General features: G+C 57.0%; 1 protein-coding gene across 5 annotated transcripts; it reads right to left on the bottom strand.

Annotated features, from left to right (window-relative positions):
* Positions 1-3,785: 3,785 nt before the first annotated feature.
* On the bottom strand, positions 3,786-17,359 carry MAG (myelin associated glycoprotein). 5 transcript variants are annotated; one of them, XM_029925922.1, is made up of 12 exons: positions 17,266-17,298; positions 15,414-15,473; positions 14,882-14,950; positions 14,347-14,715; positions 12,784-13,080; positions 12,422-12,679; positions 11,026-11,286; positions 6,514-6,801; positions 6,085-6,181; positions 5,217-5,316; positions 4,953-4,991; positions 4,220-4,307 (listed from the first exon to the last, which is right to left on the bottom strand). In XM_029925922.1, exons 3-11 carry the CDS (start codon positions 14,925-14,927, stop codon positions 4,965-4,967), a joined length of 1,743 nt encoding a protein of 580 aa, XP_029781782.1. In that variant the 5' UTR covers positions 14,928-14,950; positions 15,414-15,473; positions 17,266-17,298; the 3' UTR covers positions 4,220-4,307; positions 4,953-4,964. The 5 variants fall into 5 exon arrangements, with proteins under 5 accessions (XP_029781783.1, XP_029781779.1, XP_029781780.1 ...); XM_029925923.1 differs by lacking the exon at positions 4,953-4,991 and having other exon boundaries at positions 3,786-4,307; positions 14,882-15,011; positions 17,266-17,359; XM_029925919.1 differs by lacking the exon at positions 4,953-4,991 and having other exon boundaries at positions 3,786-4,307.
* Positions 17,360-19,356: the final 1,997 nt, after the last annotated feature.

Here is a 19,356-nt window from a genome sequence, read left to right as displayed (position 1 = left end):
CCACCTTAACATTCCTTTATATGTAATCCTCCAGCGACAACCCAGTTCACTACAATAAAAGCCCGAGTCTCATGGGGTGTCTGGGTGGCTCAGTCGGTTAAGTGTCCGACTTTGGCTCAGGTCATGATCTCACAGGTTGTGGGTTCGAGCTCCGCATCGGGCTCTGTGCTGACAGCTCAGAGCCTGGAGCCTGTTTCAGATTCTGTGTCTCCCTCTCTCTCTGACCCTCCCCTGCTCACGCTGTCTCTCTCTCTCTCAAAAATAAATAAAAACATTAAAAAAATTTTTTAAATAAAATAAAAGCCAGAGTCTGAATGGTCCTATAAGACTCTCTGTGATCAAGCTTCCTTGGGCAACTATCCCAGCTCATCAACCCCTCCAGGCATGTAGGTTTCCTTCTTGTTCCTAAACATAACCAGTACATTCCCAGCCTGAGCCTTTGCACCCAATCTTGGCTTCTCCTTGGATCCACATTCCCCAGAAACGGACAGAATCCCCTCTCTCACTTCCTCCCTCTAAGCTGGCAGCCTCACACAGCATTGTTGCTCAGTAACCTCATGTCAAAGGAAGAGATGAACTCAGGGGGAGTCCAGGAGACGGGTGAAGTGTGATATCTTGAATTCTGGTCCTCCTTGTGTGCCATCACTGAGTTTCTATCTCCTAAGAGATGGTCTTTGTATCAGATCACTTCCTTTTTCCTAAACTTTAGAGGCTTGCCTATGACCTTCAGGACTATTGTCCTGTCTGCCCTTTATTTCATACATCTCTTTAAACCAATTCACCTCATTGATTTTTTAAATTATTTTAGAGAGAGAGAAAGAATGAGCAGCATGACTGGGGGGAAGAGAGAGAGAGAGAGAGAGAGAGGGAGAGAGAATGAATTTTAAGCAGGATCCATGCTCAGCACAGAGTCTGATGTGGGACATGATCTCACAAAATCGTGAGATTATGATCTGAGCCAAAATCAGGAGTTGGATGCTTAATCTACTGAGCCACCCAGGCACCCCCACTTGACTGATGTTTTTATTTATTTTTTTCAATGTTTATTCTTTTTTTTTATAATAGTTTATTGTCAAATTGGTTTCCATATAACACCCAGTGCTTCTCCCCACAGGTGCCCCCCACCATGACCATCACCCCCTCTCTCCCTCCCCCTCCCCTTTCAGTCCATGGTTCATCTTCAGTATTCAGTAGTCTCCCTTGATCTGTGTCCCTCACTCTTCCCCGCTCTCTTTCCCCCTTCCCCTCCCCATGGTCCCCTGCCAGGTCTCTCCTGTTAGACCTATGAATGCAAACATATGGTATCTATCCTTCTCTGCCTGACTTATTTCGCTTAGCATGACACCCTCAAGGTCCATCCACTTTGCTACAGATGGCCAGATTTCACTCTTTCTCATTGCCATGTAGTACTGCATTGTGCATATATACCACATCTCCTTGATCCATTCATCAGTTGATGGACATTAAGGCCCTTTCCATGATTTGGCTATTGTTGACAGTGCTGCTGTGAACATTGGGGTGCATGTGCTCCTATGCATCAGCACTTCTTTATCCCTTGGGTAAATTGACTGATGTTTTTAAACTTAGCCTCATCCTAAGCTTTTATCAAAAAAAAAAAACAAAAAAAAACCAGTCACCAGTTCAGTATGTTGCTGTCCTCTTGTTCTGATCCATGCTAAATGAAACGTACATATTAACATGTGAGCTGCTCCCCACTCATCCCGGGATCCCCCAGCTCCTCAGCTGGTGCTCAGGCAACACCCCGGGCAGCACAGGGTTACTCAGTCCCTCATTATTGACACTGCTCTGCTCCTCAGGGCGAAGTCCTTAGGGGCCTTCCTACCAGCCCAGACCTGCTGGAGCCAGAGTCTGTTGTCAGAGCACAGGTGTGTCAGGGTGGGGTCCCTGTGTGTGCACAGGAGGTCGGTCGAAACTTCCCTTGTACCTGAAGCCCCTACAATCCTCTCCTCTGCCTCATCCTCCACCACTCTCCATCCTTATTTCAGCTCCCGGCACCTTGCCAAATTTGTTCTCACTTGGGGCCTTCACACACAGTGTCCCTGTGAGACTTCCCTGTCATTGGGATGCTTCCCCTGACCCCTGAGACCCCAAGGCACACTTCCATCCTGTGCTCTACAAGCCCCCCTTGCCCTTCTCTGGGGGGCAGGTCTCACCACTGGCAGTCAGGAATTATGCGTCAAGTCATTTGTTCAATGTCCTTCTCTCTACCAGACCAAGAGAGCACCGGGATGAAGGGGTTCAGCCAGGCCTCAGGGCCACAGCCCCACGACCACCCACAGCCCTTCCTTTCTCCTGCAGGTGGACTTGCCATTCTAGCTGGAGGTGGCTTCATCACTTCCCATTGCAATGTGGTTTGGTTAGTCCTGCCTTGGCCTTGACTTTGCCCTCTGTGGTATCCTCTGTCTGCTTCAAAAACCAGGGGAGAACAGCCCAGCCCAGCACCTGCACCCAAATTGCAGCTCTATCCTCACACTCCCTCAGCACCTTCCGTCCCGTGAGCTCCCGTTGCTTCTCACTAAGATGGCGGAGCACACGGTGGTGGGAGCCCGGCTTTGGGCTCGGGTTGGGGCTATACAGTTACCAGCTGAGGGACCTCAAGGAAGTGATTTAACCTTTGTGCCTCAGCTCCCCTAGGTTCCCAAACAACAATGCATAAGAATCACCTGGAATCAAAACACAAACTGCTGCCCCCACCCCCCATCACTACCCCCAGCCCCACCCAGAGCTTTTAATTCCTGCAGGTTGACATGGGGCCTTAAGGATGTGCCTTTCTAACAGGTTTCCAGGTGACACTTATGCTGCTGGAACAGGGACCATGGGAGAGTCATTGTCATACTTGTTAAGAAAGGTGAGTGGAGATTAATTAGTGTAAATCAAGGAGAACCATGTGGCATATAGTAAGTGCTCAACAACTCTTAGTTACTAATACCATTCATACCAGAGAGTCTAGCCCTTTTCACGTTCCCAACAGAAGAATTGAGTCCAGGGCCTGGCCACTCAATTTCCTAGCCCTGGGACCCTGGGGACATCACCTCGCTTCTCTGAGCCCTGGTGTCCTTATCTTCACAGTGTTGTCCTGTCCCTTCCCAGGATAGCCTGAGCTTCTTGGCGGGGGGGGGGGGGGGGGGGGGGGGGGGGGGGGGGGGGGGGGGGGGGGGGGGGGGGGGGGGGGCTGGTACACAGCTGGTGCCTAATTAATGTTTCTTGCACCAAATGAGTGAGGTGGGAAAGGCTAAAACTGCAGAGTGTGGCATGAATGTGGAGGAAGATGGTCAAACCAACACAGGCTCATGAAACAATGAGATCCGCAGTCACCCCAACCTGCAGGGCACAGGAGGGAGTGTCGGTGAGTGAAGGGGCCAGACTCAGCTCACAGCCACCAGCCCAGAGTGGGGCAGCTTCAGAGCAGCTGGTCTGGGCTAAGGGCTAGAATTCCTGGGCCCTGGGCCCCACATGGGGCCTTGCAGAGGGCAAGGAGGGCGATGGTAGGCTCCGCTAGGATGGATCAGAAACCATCAGGATCAGGGCACCTGGGGGCTCAAGTCGGTTAAGCATCCAAACCTTGGTTTCTGCTCAGGTCACCATATCACAGTCCTGTGAGTGTGAGCCCCATGTGCTATCAGTGCAGAGCCTGTTTGGCATTCTCTCTCTCTCTCTCGATCTCTCTCTTTCTCTCTTTCTGCCCCTCCCCCACTCACAATGTCTCTCTCTCTTTCAAAATAAATAAACAGAACAATTTTTTTTAAGTCATCAATATCTAGATAGATATTTGGAATCAGGGCATTTATTTCATGTCCTTCTGTACAGGCCCTGGGGCTGGGTGTGGGGGCAGGAGATCAGGCAGCGGGCAGCAATAAATAACATGGACAGACAGACAGAGCTCCCCTCTGGACAGATGAGGTTAAAGGAGGTTAGAGAGGAGCCACAGTGAGGGGTGGGTGCTGGCAGGGTGGGGGCAGCTGGGAGGGAGGGGAGGCCAGGCCCCCGGGACCTCATGGTCACCTGCCCCAGCCCTTTCCTGCCCCAGCCCTCTCCGCTCTGGGGAGCAAGGGAGCCCACAGCTAGTAGGGGCCGGTGAGGGTCCCGAGGGCGGGGCGGCCACACGGGCTGCCCCCACCCCCTCACTTGACACGGATTTCAGCGTACTCGGCCAGCTCCTCCGTCAGGGTGTAGCTGTCCTTGGTGGGCCGTTTTCCCAGGTCCGAGTGAGAATAGCTCAGGTCCAGCTCTGGGGGCTCCCCCCGAAGGCCCAGCAGCCTCCTCTCAGATCCCAGTCGCCTCTCGCTCTGGGAACAGAACCGGCCCATTAGGAGGGGTTTCTAGAGGCTGCAATGACTTGCACCTGCACGGCCCCCGGGTTGAGTCCCAAAGCCCCATGTGAATGCACTTCCTTTCTCAGTCCCCAGGCCCCACCCCAGGGCCTTTGCCCATGCCGATGCCCTGACACATAGCCACCTCCTCCTTGTTAAGCCCGAAAGTCACCTACAAATTCAATGTCTCCAGGAAGCCCTCTTCAGCATAGGGATTTGAGGGGCACTGAGTCAACCCAGAGCATCTTCCCAGACTAAAGCCTCCTGGTGGGGATCCCACCTTTCCAAATATGTGCCCATGCCTGGCTCAGGGCTTCCTTCCCCTGTGTTTGGGTCTGGTGGGGCTCCCCTTCTCAGTCTGGAGATTCTGCAGGTGTGACTCCGGTTTCCCTGCCATGTGCCCCATCCCTGCCCCCACCCTTTGGACACAGACAGAGGACAGTGGCCACAGACAGAAGGGAGCAGCAACAGGACAGAATGGACAAGGCCAGGAGTGCTGGGCAGGCCTGGACTTGACCGGGAGCTGTCCTGGACGCCTGATGAGAACGCACACACAAGCACGCCAACCCCACGGCCCGACATGGGCCCAGGGGTGGGCACACTGAGGCCCCCGGAACCTACCTCCTGGGGCGCTCATTCCAGGGTAGAGACCTCTCTGGACTATTGGAGAAGGAAATGCAGTCATAGACCCGGGTGGGGAGGACGAGGGCCCCCTTCACAGCCTCAGCCAGCCCAGATGTGGCCAGCCCTCTGCACTTCCTCCCTGCCCCTTCTGAGGGGCCAGCCTCCCCACTGCCCCTCGGCCCCGCAGGCTCTCCCAGACCCTCCGTGTCCCTGCACCCGGGCTCTCCAGCTAAGCTGAAGCCACAGGTGTCTGGCCCTCACCTCATACTTCTCTGGCGTCCCAGAGATGCGGAAGTCGCTGCTGAACAGGACCGGGGGGTTGTCCCCCGCCGAGAAGCTGGGGCTCTCTGTCACGTTCTTTCTGCAGGGCAGGACATGTCAGTCCCTCTCCCTTCCATTTCTGTACCCCGTCTACCTTAGGAGTTTCACTCAAGGGACCCCAGAGTTGTTCCCAGCTTCTCTCTAACATGGGGCAGACGGCCTCTTCAGAATGACCAGCCTCTTCCTGTCCCCCATTGCCTATCCCCCCCTACCTGGTCCCTGCCACTTCTCAGGACCCTGGTCTAATTTCTCAGGGTTCTTCTCATGTGCTCTGGCCCCATGGCCCCTCTTCTGCCAGGTTGTGGTACAGAAAGATGATCCCGCTCTCAGGAGAGCTGACATGCATGTGCCACAAGGCAGAGAAAGGGCACAGTTGTGGCAGGCGGGTGTGGTTTGGGGCCGGGGAGTGTTTACATTGCTAGAAATGGGTGTGGAGTCACCGGGGTCCTGGAACCACCTGGGGCTGAGCCCGTGGCCGAGAGCCAGGGGTGGCAGGCGTCCCCCCATCACGCCGCGGCCTGTGCAGGAGGAGGGCTCCTAGAGGGCAGGAGGCTACAGCAGAGAACATGGGGGACAGGGACCCATGGGGGAACGTGCCCTCCCAGGCACCGGCGTGTCCGGAATGGCCATGACTTGCGTTAGCGGGAGCCTCTCTCCTCCATCCTTCCAAACGTTCTTGGAGCAGAATCCACCCTCCCACACACAGGCAGGGCGCCCCCGCCCCCCACCGCCGCCTCTAACTGACCTCCGTGCCTCCCTAGCCCCGGAAGACTCCCCAGCCCCGGATGAGCCCCCGTAGGCCACTCACTTTCTCCGTGTCTGGGTAATGTAGCAGACAATGGCAATTAGGATGGCAAAGGCGACCACAGCTCCCACGGGGCCGATCTTGGCCCACATCAGGCGATCTGAGGACAGAAGACCCGGGCCCCCTCAGGGTTGCTGGTGGTAGTGAGGACACCTGGGTTCTGAGGAGCCAGGCTGGGGCAGAGGTGGCAGTGAAAATATTCACACAGCTGGCGTGTCCTTGCCTGGCGTGGAGGGCTTAGCTGCTGGAGGGCCCAGGAGAGGACCCAGCAGAGCGCAGGCCAACTCAGGGCAGCCCCTCCTTGTCACCCAGAAAGGGCATCTTTACCACTCCATCAAGCCGCATGCCCGGTCGGCCTTGGGGAGGGCAGCTTGGGTCCAAGAGAAGCCCCCTCCTTCCCCGGGGCTCCCAGCCCCAGACCGCACCACTCACGGGCTCCCTGGAAGGGCAGCTCCAGGCTCTTGGTGCCATAGAGGTTGCGGGAGGTGCAGATGACCCGGGGCGGGGCCTGGGCCTGTCCCCGCAGCGTGAGGATGCTGGTGAGCAGGAGGCCACTGCGCTCCGAGTACACGAACTCCCGCTCCGTCTCGTTCACCGTCACGTTGCGTGAGGGCAGCTCGAAGGCCACGGACGGCTCTGGGTTGGATTTCACCACGCACAGGCACTGCACTGTGTCCCGGGCCGCTGCACAGTGGGACTCCAGGAGGATCACAGGGGCGACTGCAGGGGCGAGAAAGACCAGGACTCAGGGGACCGGAGACAACGGAGGCTCAGCCTCAGGGGACTCCTTGGCTGAGGGCCAAGGGCAGTGGTAGCTGCGTCAGAGATGAGCTGCATTTCCTCCTTTGCATGATCTCTTGCAACCCCTCTTTAGCTTTGTTCACCTTGTAAAACACAAGATGTTTTAAGATCACGTGGCACACGCACGCGCGCGCGCGCGCGCGCGCGCACACACACACACACACACACACACACACACACACACCCTGTATCACTTAGTGAAATCCAAATCCGTTTCCTGGTTTTTCAAGGCCTCCCACGGGACGCAGCCACACTAATCTTTCGCCATGGCTCCATCCCAATTTCACTGGCCTCCTTTCTGTTTCTAAAGCTCATGGAGCTTCTTCCCACCTCCGGGTTGTGTTCCCCTCTCAGCCTGGAACCCTTTCCTGACAGCTGCTGACCTCAGTCCCTTCCTCTATGCAGGCCCTGCTCAGATGACATGTCTTCCTGCTACCATTCACGGAAACCACATCCCAATTCATTATGCCCTGTCCGTCAAGTTTGGGTTTGCTCCCCTAACCATGTTAGATGATCATCTCTTACGTCCGTTAAGACAGGCTCTCCTCTGTCCCCACACTTAGAACGTACCTTTCACATAGCAGAGCTCTGTCACATTGGCACAGGCCACCAAATTCCGCTGGCTCACCTTTCTGGCCATCCTGGAGATGTCCCTGCCGACTCCTTAGAGCCCGCTTGCATCCTGACCATCCCTCCCTCTGGGGACCCTCCATGGCCGCCGGCACTGCCCCCCCCCCCCGCCCCAGATCGTGGTGTTGAGCCTCTTTGCTGCCATTGGTGTATTACAAAAATGGGACTGGTCTGGGCTTTTGTTGTTGCTTCTTTCATTTTCCAAAATATTATAATAGGATCTTGAATGTTGCCTTTTTAAAAAAAATTTAAATCCAAGTTAGTTAACTTGAATTTTTCTTTCATTTTATTTTTAAATTGTTTTTATGTTTATTTTTGAGAGACAGAGAGAGAGGCTGGAGAAGGAGTAGAGTGAGGGAGACAGAGGATCTGAACAGGCCCTGCATTGACCTCAGAGAGCCTGATGCGAGGCTCCAACTCACAAATTGCAAGATGACCTGAGCCGAAGTCAGACACTTAACCAACTGAGCCACCCAGGCGCCCCTGAATGTTGCTTTTTAAAACTATGCTCTCTTTCCCTCCTGAAGATCCTAGCACTAGAGTCCGCTCACTCTAGACTGAGCTCTGGTTCTCAGTCCTGACCAAAACCCACTGACACATGAGCCAAGGACTCTCAGGCCATCAATCTCCCACTTATTTTCAATTTCCAGCAAGAAAAAAAAAGTCGCAGTGATGGACCAGGAGTCACATGACCAGATTCATACTAGAGGTGATTCCAGTCAAAACCGCAGTGTGTTCATGCATCTAAATCTAGCAAATTAAACACCTACAGGCTCAAATTCTGCTCGGGCAGACATGCACTGTGCTTGCTGTGGTGTAAACGAGTTAACACACCACAGAGTAAATTAATGACAAACCCGAACCCACAGCTAATACATTAAAAAAACAAACAAACAACCCCTTTCATTCAAGACTGCACCGCTGTGCTCTGGTGACAGCGTCAGGCCACCCTGCCCACATGTGCTCAGTTATGTCCGCAGCTTTCCAGGCAGCCCGGGGCACCTAGGAAACCCTGACTGACCCCACCCAGACCCCAAGTCCCACAAAGAATGGGGAGTCTGGGGTGGGTCGCTTTGGCTTGAAGCCCAGCTCTGCCCTGATTGGGCCATTCAGCTTTCCTAGGGTCTCCAGGAGGGCGTTTTCATCCGTGCAAACAGGAGTGTTGGTCCTTGCTCGAAAGGAGCTATGTGAACTCTGAAGATAGGCTCACAAGTGCGATGTTCCCAAGGATTTGGGATGAGAGAAATAGGACCATTCCAGCAGAGAGAGCATGTGAGCAAAGCCTGGGCAGCGGGAAAGGCAGGGCGGGTGTCCAGCCTGGAGTCCAAGGGAGAGATTAGCCGGAAAAAAAACCTCAGACTTATGGAGCACGTAGGACACGTGAGGCAAGGCACTGTGGGGCTCACTAATCACAGCCTTCACAACCTTCTTTGGGGTAAGCTACTGTCCTCAGACCCATTTTTCAGCAGAGAGGCTCAGCAAAGGTCAAGACACTTGGCTGGGATCATGCCGCAAAGTGGGGACAGAGCTGGGATGCTGACCAGCTCTGTCTGGTGCTGGACACCAGTTTCCTTCTATTAAACTGGGGTGAAGAACAGTCCCTCACAAAATAGCCGATGGCTCAGCTAGTCCCCCGCACCCAAGTTCTCTGTAGAGGTGAGTACCGCCTGCGCGTCCCACGCCATGTTGGCCCTGGGATTAGCACGTAAGAGGGACAGAAAACCCAAGACTAGGGCACCTGCCATTGTCAGTGAGCACAAAACCCCGAGTGTTACGGTACAAAGCCTTCGGGGGGCAGAAAGGGGCCTGGGTGAAGCCTAAAGGGCTCAGTAGGTGGGGGGGGGCACGTGGGGGACACAGTTGCTCCTCAACTCCAGCAGATTGAAGGCCTTCCACTCCAAACGTGTTTGTCATCAAAAGAAGCCAGATTAAGTCAGTCCTTGGGTCCCAAGGCTGCGGGGAGGTGAAGCAGCCAGAGGTTTGAGAGCTGAGGCAGGCCAGAGTCCCGGAGGATTACAGCTCTAAACCACCTCCCTAGCTGCCCGGTCTTGGGGAATTCTGACCTTGGTTTTCTCCTCCCCCAAAGAAGAGATGATGAGAGCACATACGTGCTTCACAGGGGCCGCAAAGTAGCAGAGGGTATCATCCTGCACGGCGCACAGGCCGCCCTTATTACACAGGGGCCTGTGACTACAGACGTAGTGAGCTGGGGTTGTGGGCATGTTCGGCGGCTTCCATCAGACCCTCAGGGGGCTCTCTGGCTCTGACACCTAACCTCGCTGGCTTGGGGGGCGCCAGGGAAAGGGGGTGGGGCAGCAGGGGGAGGCCTGGCCCAGGAGGGCGAGTGTGGAGAAAGCAGATGGCCTCGGATGCTGTGAGCAGAGAGCGTGCACGGAGGCGACAGGCCAGCAGAGCCTGTGTGGCCGCCCCTCTGCCGCGGAAGGCGGCCCTCCAGAAATAATCTACATCGACCACGTACTGATTGTCGACACATATGCGGCATTGAGTGAGGATTGTGCCCGATACCTTCCGGCAAACTTGTGTGGTGGGGACCGCGGTGGGGGGGAATGGAGGCCAGGAGCGGTAAAGTCTGGAGACGAGTGTCAGAGGGCCAGGCAGGAGCTAAAAAGGAAGCAGGGGAAATGGAAATATGGAGATGACACTCCAGAGGGAGTTGTGGCAGGACAGGGAGCCGAAACAGTGACTTGGGAGCCACGGCCCTGAATGGCGGCCCCAGGCCAGGGTGGGGGCAGGGCTGCTGGTGGGGATGTCGGGAGAGGTGCTGGTTGCCAGCAGAATGATGAGTTTCATTTGGAAGACAGTTAGCTTTCTGCGTGCATCCATGCCACCTCTCTGGCTACACTGTATCTGTAAATAAAGCTTGGTGTCCCCTTGGGCCCCTCCCCCACATCCCACAGAGCCACACTGCCCTTTGCACAGGACAACTGTTTGGTCAATGTATTCTGATGTAATAACAGAGGATGAGGTCAATTATGGCACACAGAAAATTGGAGCCAGACTGCCTGGATTTGAACCTTTTTCTGGCTGTGTGACTTTGGGGAAGTGGCATAACCTCTCTGAGCCTCGGTTTGCTTCTCTGGAAACTGGAGACAGGAATAGACCCTCCTTCATGGAAATGTCGTGTGGATGAAATGAGTGGGTCCCTGTACAGAGCTTCCGGCACTGCCCGGTGCACAGCAATGCAACACAGGGGTTAGATGTCATGCTTACTATTGAATGCAAAGGGGCCGCGGCCACACAATCCAGAAATCTTTTTGGTGAAAAGCACACCCCAAGATGTGAGAACACAGTACTCTCAGGGGGACTTTCAGTTTCTTGCTGTGGATTCAGCCTCCCTACCTTCCCTGTTCTCATCTGCTGGTGCAGAGCTGACCCTGGGTTGGGACGCGTGGACGTTTCCAGTGCCCCCACCGACCCATCCACCAAGGTGGGGAATGTGGAAGGAGAACAGCCGGCCGGCCACGGGGAGGGGAGAGGAGGCGGGGCACTCACACTCCACGGAGAGGTTGAAGGTGGTGGCCCTCTGGCCGTACTGGTTCTCGGCCACACACCAGTACTCGCCGCCGTCCTCCGGCGTGACGGCGGGCAGCTCCAGCTGCAGCTCGCTCTCGTAGATGACCGTGGCCAGAATCTGCTTCTCCTTGAAGATGGTGAGAATAGGATCCGGGTTGCTCTGTGTGGAGCACAAGATGGAGACCGTCTCCCCCTCCACGGCCACCATTGTCCCGTTCACCATCGGCTTCCGGGGTGCATCTGGGGGGCAGGACAGGGGGCCGACGGTCAGAAGCCAAGGGTGCCTCTTCTGCCAGCCAACTCCCAGCCCCAAGGTGACTCCGTCTACCCCAACCCAGGCACACCTGCTCAGGGTGTCTCAGGGGACCCCTGTCCTGGCTCTCGACATGGGCTCTGCAGCCAGAGTATTTGTGTTTGAAGCCCAGCTCTGCCCCTTCCCAGCTGTGAGTGGACCCATCTCCTGACCTCTCCGGGCCTCATTGTTCTTATCTGGAAAATGAGCTTACTCAGAGTCCCAACCCCAAGAGCCACTGAGAATCTAACAGACAGGCCCCATTTTAACCTGAACAAGGGAAGATGAAGCTTTCCAACCACGTGAGTAGACCCTATGTAGATAAATAAGTGCATAGGAACCAAGATGGGGATAAGTGCTTTGGAGAAGAATTAATGTGATGGGAAATCAGGGAGTTACAGTTTTAACTGGGATGGTAAGGGAAGGCTTCCCCAAGTCTGGAAGAGGTGGGTCAGAGCCGGCCACGCGGATGTCTGGAGGTAGAGCATTTGTGTAAGGCACTCCGAAACTGCTGAGTAAATCTTGGCGGTAGCTGTCATTATTATTATCCACAGCCCTGGGCATTTTGCCTCAATAAATATTTGTGAATGAGTGAATGAATGAATGACCTCTCCCTGGTTCCTGACAAAGAACCTCATCTGACCAGCCCCTCCCCACAGGACTCCATAATATACACAGTGCAGGCAAGGGGCTGGCTGAGATCTGGGGTCCCCTCACCCCTCCCACTAGAACTGCAACGGGGCTCATTTTGAAATGCAGATTTCCAGGGCCAAGGTCTCCTCCCAGAACAGCCAAGGCTGTCCGCGGGAAACTGAGTTTAACAGACTTCCCTGGGTGGCGGGGCTCCATCTGTCTTCCCACCTTGTCCCGAAGACAAGAGTGGCGCATAGTAGGTGTTCACCAGATATTTGTGGGATGTGTGCAGGAACACCTCCACCTGAAGCCCTCTTCTCCATCTTTAGCTCAGCTGTGTTCATGGCCTGGAGGGGTCCTGGCCCAGCCCAGCTCAGCCGGCTGTGCCTTCACAGGCCCATTTCCCCTGATCTCTCTGCCCCGGGCGCTGGACGCATTCGGAAGACTCACACATGACACTGAGCCCCACGGTGCGGTTCTCCTGGCCATAGGCATTCTCTGCCAGGCAGGCGTAGACGCCGTCCTCCGCGGAGGTCACCTCTTCCAGGTCCAGGAACAGGCTCTCGGCCACGGCCTCCCGGAGCACCGTGCCGTCCCGCATCCAGGTCAGCAGCGGCAGCGGGTTGCTGTCAGCCCCGCAGAGCAGGCTGACATGCGAGCCCTCGATGGCCTCCACCGAGGCGTTCATCTCCACGATCACTGGGGGGTCTGAGGCCGAGGCGAAACAGCTTGCGGTCAGCAGTCAGCGGGCTGGGGCCGAGGACCCCGCCCCTGGCCCTGACCCCGCCCCCCCCACCCGCACCCAGGCTCACACTTGACGTCCAGGCTGGCGTAGCCCTCGAACTGCAGGGTGGTGTTGGGGAAGGAGGCCTGGCAGCCGAGCCGGTGGCCGTTGGCCTCCCTAGTGGGCACGAAGTGTAGCAGCGACACCTGCACCCAGGTGCCCTCGTCCTCGCGCAGCCGACCCAGCACGGTGGGCTCCCCCAGCCCCTCATGTCCCAGCCAGCTCAGCTCCGGGCGCAGCTCGGGGCAGTTGTCAGGCACCATGCAGCTGACCTCGACTTCCCTGCCTGCCACCACCTCCGGGGGGACCACGATGTTGGGGGTGTCTAGATGAGATGGGGGGCGGCAGGCAGAAGAGAGAGGGCTGAGGAAGCAGCCTTAGGCTACAGGATACCTCAACCTTGTCCTACTCCATTCTTGGTACCTGGTCCCCTGCCCATCCTTGGGGACAGAATTCCCTCCAGCCCTCTCTCCTCCCTGTCCTGTCACTCAGAGGTCCTCCACGGTCAACCACAGGAGTGTAAGAATGAAACTAAGGCTATAATGCCAAGTACTTGACAGTAGTGTGACTCGCCAGTCCTTCCAGCCATGCTAAGGGGGTAATATTATTTTGCTCATTTTGAGATGAGGAATCCTACTGAGGCCACCCCTAGTGTGGAGTAAAACTGAGCTTCAAACCCCGTCACTCTGGCGTCATCATCTGTGCTCAGATCCGACATCATATCCCCTAAGAAACTTCTCTCCGGGGCACCTGGGTGGCTCATTCAGTTAAGGGTCCGACTTCAGCTCAGGTCATGGTCTCACGATTCATGAGTTCAAGCCCTTGGTTGGGCTGTGTGCTGACAGCTGAGAGTCTGGAGTCTGCTCGGCGCTATAGGGCCCCTCAGACATCAGGCACCGTGCCCTACTCTGATTGCCAAATCTGGCCCAGAACTGCATTTTATTTGGCCTAAATTTAGGATTTAAAAAACAATCTGAATCAGCAGCCAATGTTTAGGAATTAGGAGATGACACGGAAAAAACACACAGTTCTGGTTTCTTTTGAAAATTCAGACTGCCCGAGAGCAGTATCTGTGCGTTCTCCCACATGACCAGTTACCCCGAGCAGGGTCCCCTGCACCGGACGCTGCTCTGAGCACTCCATAACTATTCACACAGGGGGCTGCGAGTGTTATGCTCACTCCCATCTCACAGAACAGGAAAGTGTAGCCCAGAGAAGTTAAGTAACTTGCCCACAGTCACCCAGCTAACACAGGGATTTAGAGGCCTGGCCCCTAACCCCTGGGCCCCACTGCATTTCTCCTAGCCGTTTCTAGAAGAGGAAGAGCGCTCATATTCCTCTGAGGGCAACAAGACCCTCTGGGGCCCTACTTTGCTGTCCTCTGTCTTGTCCCTGTGGGCGTTCGGGTTTGCACTCTCCCCCCCCCCCCCCCCCCCCCCCCCCCCCCCCCCCGCCTCCAGCCAGATGGAGTAGTCCCTGGACCTGCCAGCCCAGACCTCCCTGGAAAGGCCCTGGGGAGGCCTTTGTGCCGCCCCCAGCACCCCCAGCACTGCCCCGGCCCCCAGCCCCCGCACGCCGTCTGGGGACTCACTGACGATGTCCAGGACACTGTGCTCAGAGAAGGTGTACTGGTTGTAGCCCCCGAGGTCCCCGCGGAAGTAGTACTTGCCACCCAGCTCCGGGCTGAGGCTGCTGAGCAGAAGGGTGCAGTTGCGCATGCCCAGGTCCCCGAGGAGGCGGCTGCGGCCCTGGAAGCTCTCGTGCACGACTTGGGTTCGAGACTTGAAGACCACGGGGGGGTAGTTTTTCGGGTAGGGGCTGTTGAAGTACCAGACGCCGTGCACAACCGCCGGCCGCAGCTCATCGGGGAAGTCGAAGCGACATGGGATGGAGACGCACGTGCCCTCGAAGGCAGAGATGGACGAGGGCATCCAGGCACCCCAGTGACCCCCTCGAGAGGCTGCAGGCAAGCGGCACCGCTGAGGTGGAGGGGCACGTCCTCCCTGATCACTGCCCCCCCACCATTCCCGTGGCCTGCCACTCCCTCCCCCAAGGGCTCCAGGGGCCCACAGAAGCAACCCCAGCCTGCTCAGGGCCCCAGGCCCCCCAGCACCCCTACCTCATACCTGCAATCATAATCCAGAAGAGAGGGAGTGTCGTGAGGAATATCATTTTGTACAGCAAGCGAGCAACAGCTGGAGAGGGGAGAGGACAGGACGAAAGGCCGGGGGGGTGGCAAGGGTGCTTCTGTGGCAGCTGCAGGAAGGGGCCTGTTCAGATGTTGGCTGCTGCTGGTATTATTATCACCTGTCCTGCAAACATTTCTATGGCACTGACCACGTACCAGGCCTCAACACTTTACTCTGCTATATTAATTCATTTGATCTCTTTGAGGTAGGTACCTCACTTTATAGCTGAGGTCCAGAGAGGTTAAGTCACTTGCCCAAGGCCACACAGCCTGTAAGTGGCAGTCAGGATTCAAGCTCTGTCTGCTTAGCTTTGGGTCTGCAGACACAACCTCCCAACTGCCCTGATAATTATCCTCATCTCCCTCGCCCCCTGGGCGTCTCCAGAAAGTAAGGACAGCGCCAGGGCTCGGCCAGCAGCAGGAAGCAGGGGAGGCCAGAGGGAAAGAGAAGTTGGGACCCTGCCCCTCACCTCCGTCTCCCTGAGTTGGGAATGTCTTCGGGTCTCACTTGAAGCAGGCAGCCGGCCAACCTGGAACGAGAATCAGACAGGTGCCCCCCTGCCACCCTCTTTCAGGGTCCGCTCTGAGTGGTGACCTGCCGTCAGGCTGCCTCTGAGACCTCTGCTGCCCGTGGCTGCTTGGGGCCCTTCCACGCCGCCCGGCAGCTACTCTGTGGCCACAGCCCACCCCAAGCTGTGATGGCAAAGAACTCCGGGAAGGAAAGGGGAGCGGCAGAGCACTGGGGTGCGGGGGAGGCGGGCAGGGTGGTGAGTGGGGTGAGGGAGCCGATGTCCCACGGCTGAGGCCTGGGGGTGGCAGGCAGGGACCCAGCCCATCAATGACTCGGTTTCAAGGCATCAGCATTCCCAGCATGCCGCGGGAATTCCTGCCGCCCTCTCCTACCCCACAGACGGCCCCTGGTGTCCCCACCCTCAACAGAGGCCGGGCCTGGTACAAAAGAGCCCTGTTTGCTCAGGGTGAGGGTGTCTCATCCTGGGGGGCTTCTCGGGTAGGTGGGATGGGAGAAGAGTTGGGCACTCCTGGCTGGGCTCCGAGTAGGGCAGAACTGGGCTCCGAGGGCTTGGGAGTCGGTGAGTCCCTGGCACCCGGCTGCTCTGTGGGTCGCCTCAGGGTCAAAATCAGTGTTTCCAAGTGGCTGCCTTTCCTGGCCTCCGCTGCCCTTCTTCCCACGGACGCAGACGCAAGCACAGTCAGACACATGCAAACGCTGGTATGAAATGTGACCCAACCAGAAGGAGAGACTCACACAGCAGAAACTCGGGCGCTCACAGGTCAGGGCCCTGCACCCGCAGGTGGGCACTAAGACCCCTGCACCCACCCAGTCACAGAAGCGTGCTGCGCGGCCCCGCCTCATGTCCCCCCCACACCTGGGCTGGCGTGAGCACGGCATTCAGGCATACGGTGGAGCTGCATGCGGGCCAGGCTCACAAAGGCACACAGACCTGCGCACACACTGGGATGTAGCTAAGGACAGACCCGCCCAGACACACACTGATGGGCACGTGGCTGATGCCACCCTCGCCCATGCACCAGGAAGGCACAGGAGATAGACACAGGGAAGGGCCAGCCGCAGGACCCAGGCTGACTTGTGAAACAAGCTTGTCGACCACCTGTTTTTCATGAGAGGTAAAAATTGGTTCCTGGGGTGCGGGCCAGAAAAGTCTTAGCGGTTACAATGCAGTGTGAAGTCTCAAAGGGCCGCAGTGCATTAACATGCATACAGTATATCTGCAGTAATAAAACTCCATGGTGGGAGTGGGATTAGGAAAGACAGGTCTGCCACTTTTCCTCAGTGGGGTGTAACGAAAACAAGGTTGAGGAACACCGATGTAGATCAAGGCTGACCCAGGGGAGGTGTGTGTGTGTGCACGCAGGCGCCAGGTGCTGGAACTTGCTCACTCGCAGCGCCCTGCCCCCACCCCCTCACAGACAGCGGGATGCAGGCATCTGATCACCTGCCCGTCCTCCCGTTCCTCGTCCAGCCGCAGACCTCATCTTAGGAGCCCTATGGCGGCCGTTCCCGCAGAATGTCCACCGCAGGGATGATGAGGAGGGCCCTTCATCCTTTCTCTCTGTGATTTATTCCCTAAGCCCGTCACTGTCCCTGCCGTGGTCCCAGCCCCTTCCCAAAGCAAGCCTGAGCCGTACCCTGCTCCATCCTAAACAGGTGGCACTTGCGGTGACCAGCCATGGCCCAGAGCACCTGGCCTTACACGTGCTTCTGGGCACCCCTTGCTGCCCCCATCAGCCCATCCCCTGCCCTCCACCTCATCGCTGGCCCCTCTTGGCCACAGTACTCACTTGGATGCTCTTGCCTCTGCACCCTCTGCTCCACCGGCCCGGCTCACAGTCCCCTGGCCTCCCAGGGTCCAGGCCCCCACTTGCCAGCCCGTCCCCTCCCCCCGGGTGCCAGGGGCCGCCTGCCTCCAGGGCCCAGCTCCTCCCTGCCCCCAAGGGAGGGGGGCACAAAGGGGCCCTTGTCACCACCACTGGAACTGGGCAGCCTGACGCCTGGGTTCTACTCGCTCCTTCCTGGAGGGGATGGGGGGAAGCAGCCTCACTTGTCCCCCCTCCTCCATCACTGAGCACCCTGGTTCTGGGTCCCTGGGCGGGCCTTCTAATAACTCTGGAAGTCTCGGGCTAAGACACAGAAGGCCTTGTCCTCAGTGTCTAGAGAATGTCGGTGGCAAGAACAGGTATAACCTCAGTCCCAAGAGGCCACAGAGGGCATGAGCAGGAGCAGATGGCACCTGCCTGCTCTTGGCTTCAGCGTCACCTCCAATCTCTCTTAAGTCACTTCCCAGGGTCATGTTTGGTGCCCACATCCTGGCCTATTTTCCAAGCTCTTCTTGCCATCACAAATGACCATATGGATTGACTGTCTCCTCTCATGAGAACTTGGCCACCAGAAGGACGAGGGCTTTGCCTGTTTATCCCCAGCCTGTCCTGTTTGTAGAATGGCTCCTTGCACAGAGTTAAGCTTCATAACCCCTGAGCAGGCGCATGAATGTGTCGCTTGAATACCCAGTGGCACCTTCTGCCTGGAGACATTTGTGCTTACTGGTCCCCTCCTCCTGGACAGGTCCCCCTACCTCATCCCGCCCCCCACATTGCCACTGGCCACAGCCCACGCGGTGTGTAGGCTCCCAGCCCAGACGCCACGTCCTCTGGACGCCTGCCCTGCCCATCTCACCCAGCCAAGCCCCTCCATTCAAACACGGCCCTGTCCTTCCAGAGCCCTCTGCACACTTGCCCGCTGCGCTCTGGGCGCGCTCCTTCAGCACCAGCCCGGGAGCTCCTGGAGGGCAGGGTTTCTGCCTGTCTCTCTAGTTCACCCTCTCCCCTAGAATAGTGCCTGGTGCACAGAGGGGCTTATCGAAGGCTGTTTACTCTTTGAGTTGGGTGAGGACCGTCTGCATACAGATTCCAGATTCCACAGTGATCCTCCGCTTCCGTCATGACCTCTGCAAGGTCATGCTTGTACAGGGAGAGGCAGGCAGAGGGAGCTGGTGGCGCCATGATTAAGTGTCGTCACGGTTTGACCAGGAGCTGTCCAGTCTACTGGCACATCTTCTGTCCTCCTTCAGGCCAGAGCAGTTTGGGGAAGCGGGGGCGGGGTCCTCTCTCCCAAGGGAGAACTCGGCCAGGGTGGGGAGGGTGAGGGGCAGGGAAATCCCTCAGACCCAGGCGTGTGGAGTCAGAGAAAGCTGGATGGAGGGGGAGAGGGAGTCCTACCCCCACCTCAGGCTTCATGATGTCAGACTCTGCCCGTGCCTTTCCCAGACAGGGACAAAGGCCCATTGAGAGTGGGGTGGGACTTGAACGCCTGGGTCCTGGAGAAGAGAGGGGCCTGGTGCCTGGGCTTTGGAGGAGAACACTGAGCTCCTGGGCTACTTATATGTCACAGCCTTCAGCCTCAACACCAATCCCACTGGGGGCCTGTGCCTGTGTGGTCTGGGCGTCTATCTCCTCTTTAGGTGTGAGCCGAAGGCTGTCTTAGTGGGCAGGTGGGAGGCACAGGCAAGTGGATCCACAGAGAGCACTGGCAACCAGGCTGGAATCTGCAATTCTGGGTCCCCAGGCCGCAGGAGGATGGGGTGCTGGGGAGCCTGAGCCTGTCTAAAGGGGGAGCCACCACTCTGATCCATTTGTGCCTTCTAAACCCGGCAGGTGTATTAGGGCTGCTGTGATAGAGCACCACACACCGAATGGCTCAAAAAACAGAAATTGATTGTCTCCCAGGGCTGGAGGCTGCAGTCTGACGTTAAGGTGTTGGCAGGCTCAGTTCCAAGCGCTGGGGGGAAGAATTGGCTCATAGATGACGGTCTTCACGTTCACATGGTGTTCTTCCTGTACACAGGTCTCTGTGTCCAAATCCCTGCTGTTCATAAG

Source organism: Suricata suricatta, chromosome 16 (genome assembly GCF_006229205.1).
Source record: "Suricata suricatta isolate VVHF042 chromosome 16, meerkat_22Aug2017_6uvM2_HiC, whole genome shotgun sequence".
NCBI lineage: Eukaryota > Metazoa > Chordata > Mammalia > Carnivora > Herpestidae > Suricata > Suricata suricatta.
This window is presented reverse-complemented; position numbering and strand designations above follow the sequence as displayed.

Excerpts from the sequence above, each read along its gene's own strand:
- MAG (XM_029925923.1), bottom strand. The coding sequence starts at position 14,927 with ATGATATTCCTCACGACACTCCCTCTCTTCTGGATTATGATTGCAG. Across the intron at positions 14,716-14,881 it reads CTTCTGGATTATGATTGCAG|CCTCTCGAGGGGGTCACTGG; the intron begins GTATGAGGTAGG and ends GCTTGCCTGCAG. Across the intron at positions 11,287-12,421 it reads CGTGGGGCTCAGTGTCATGT|ATGCACCCCGGAAGCCGATG; the intron begins GTGAGTCTTCCG and ends CCTGCCCCCCAG.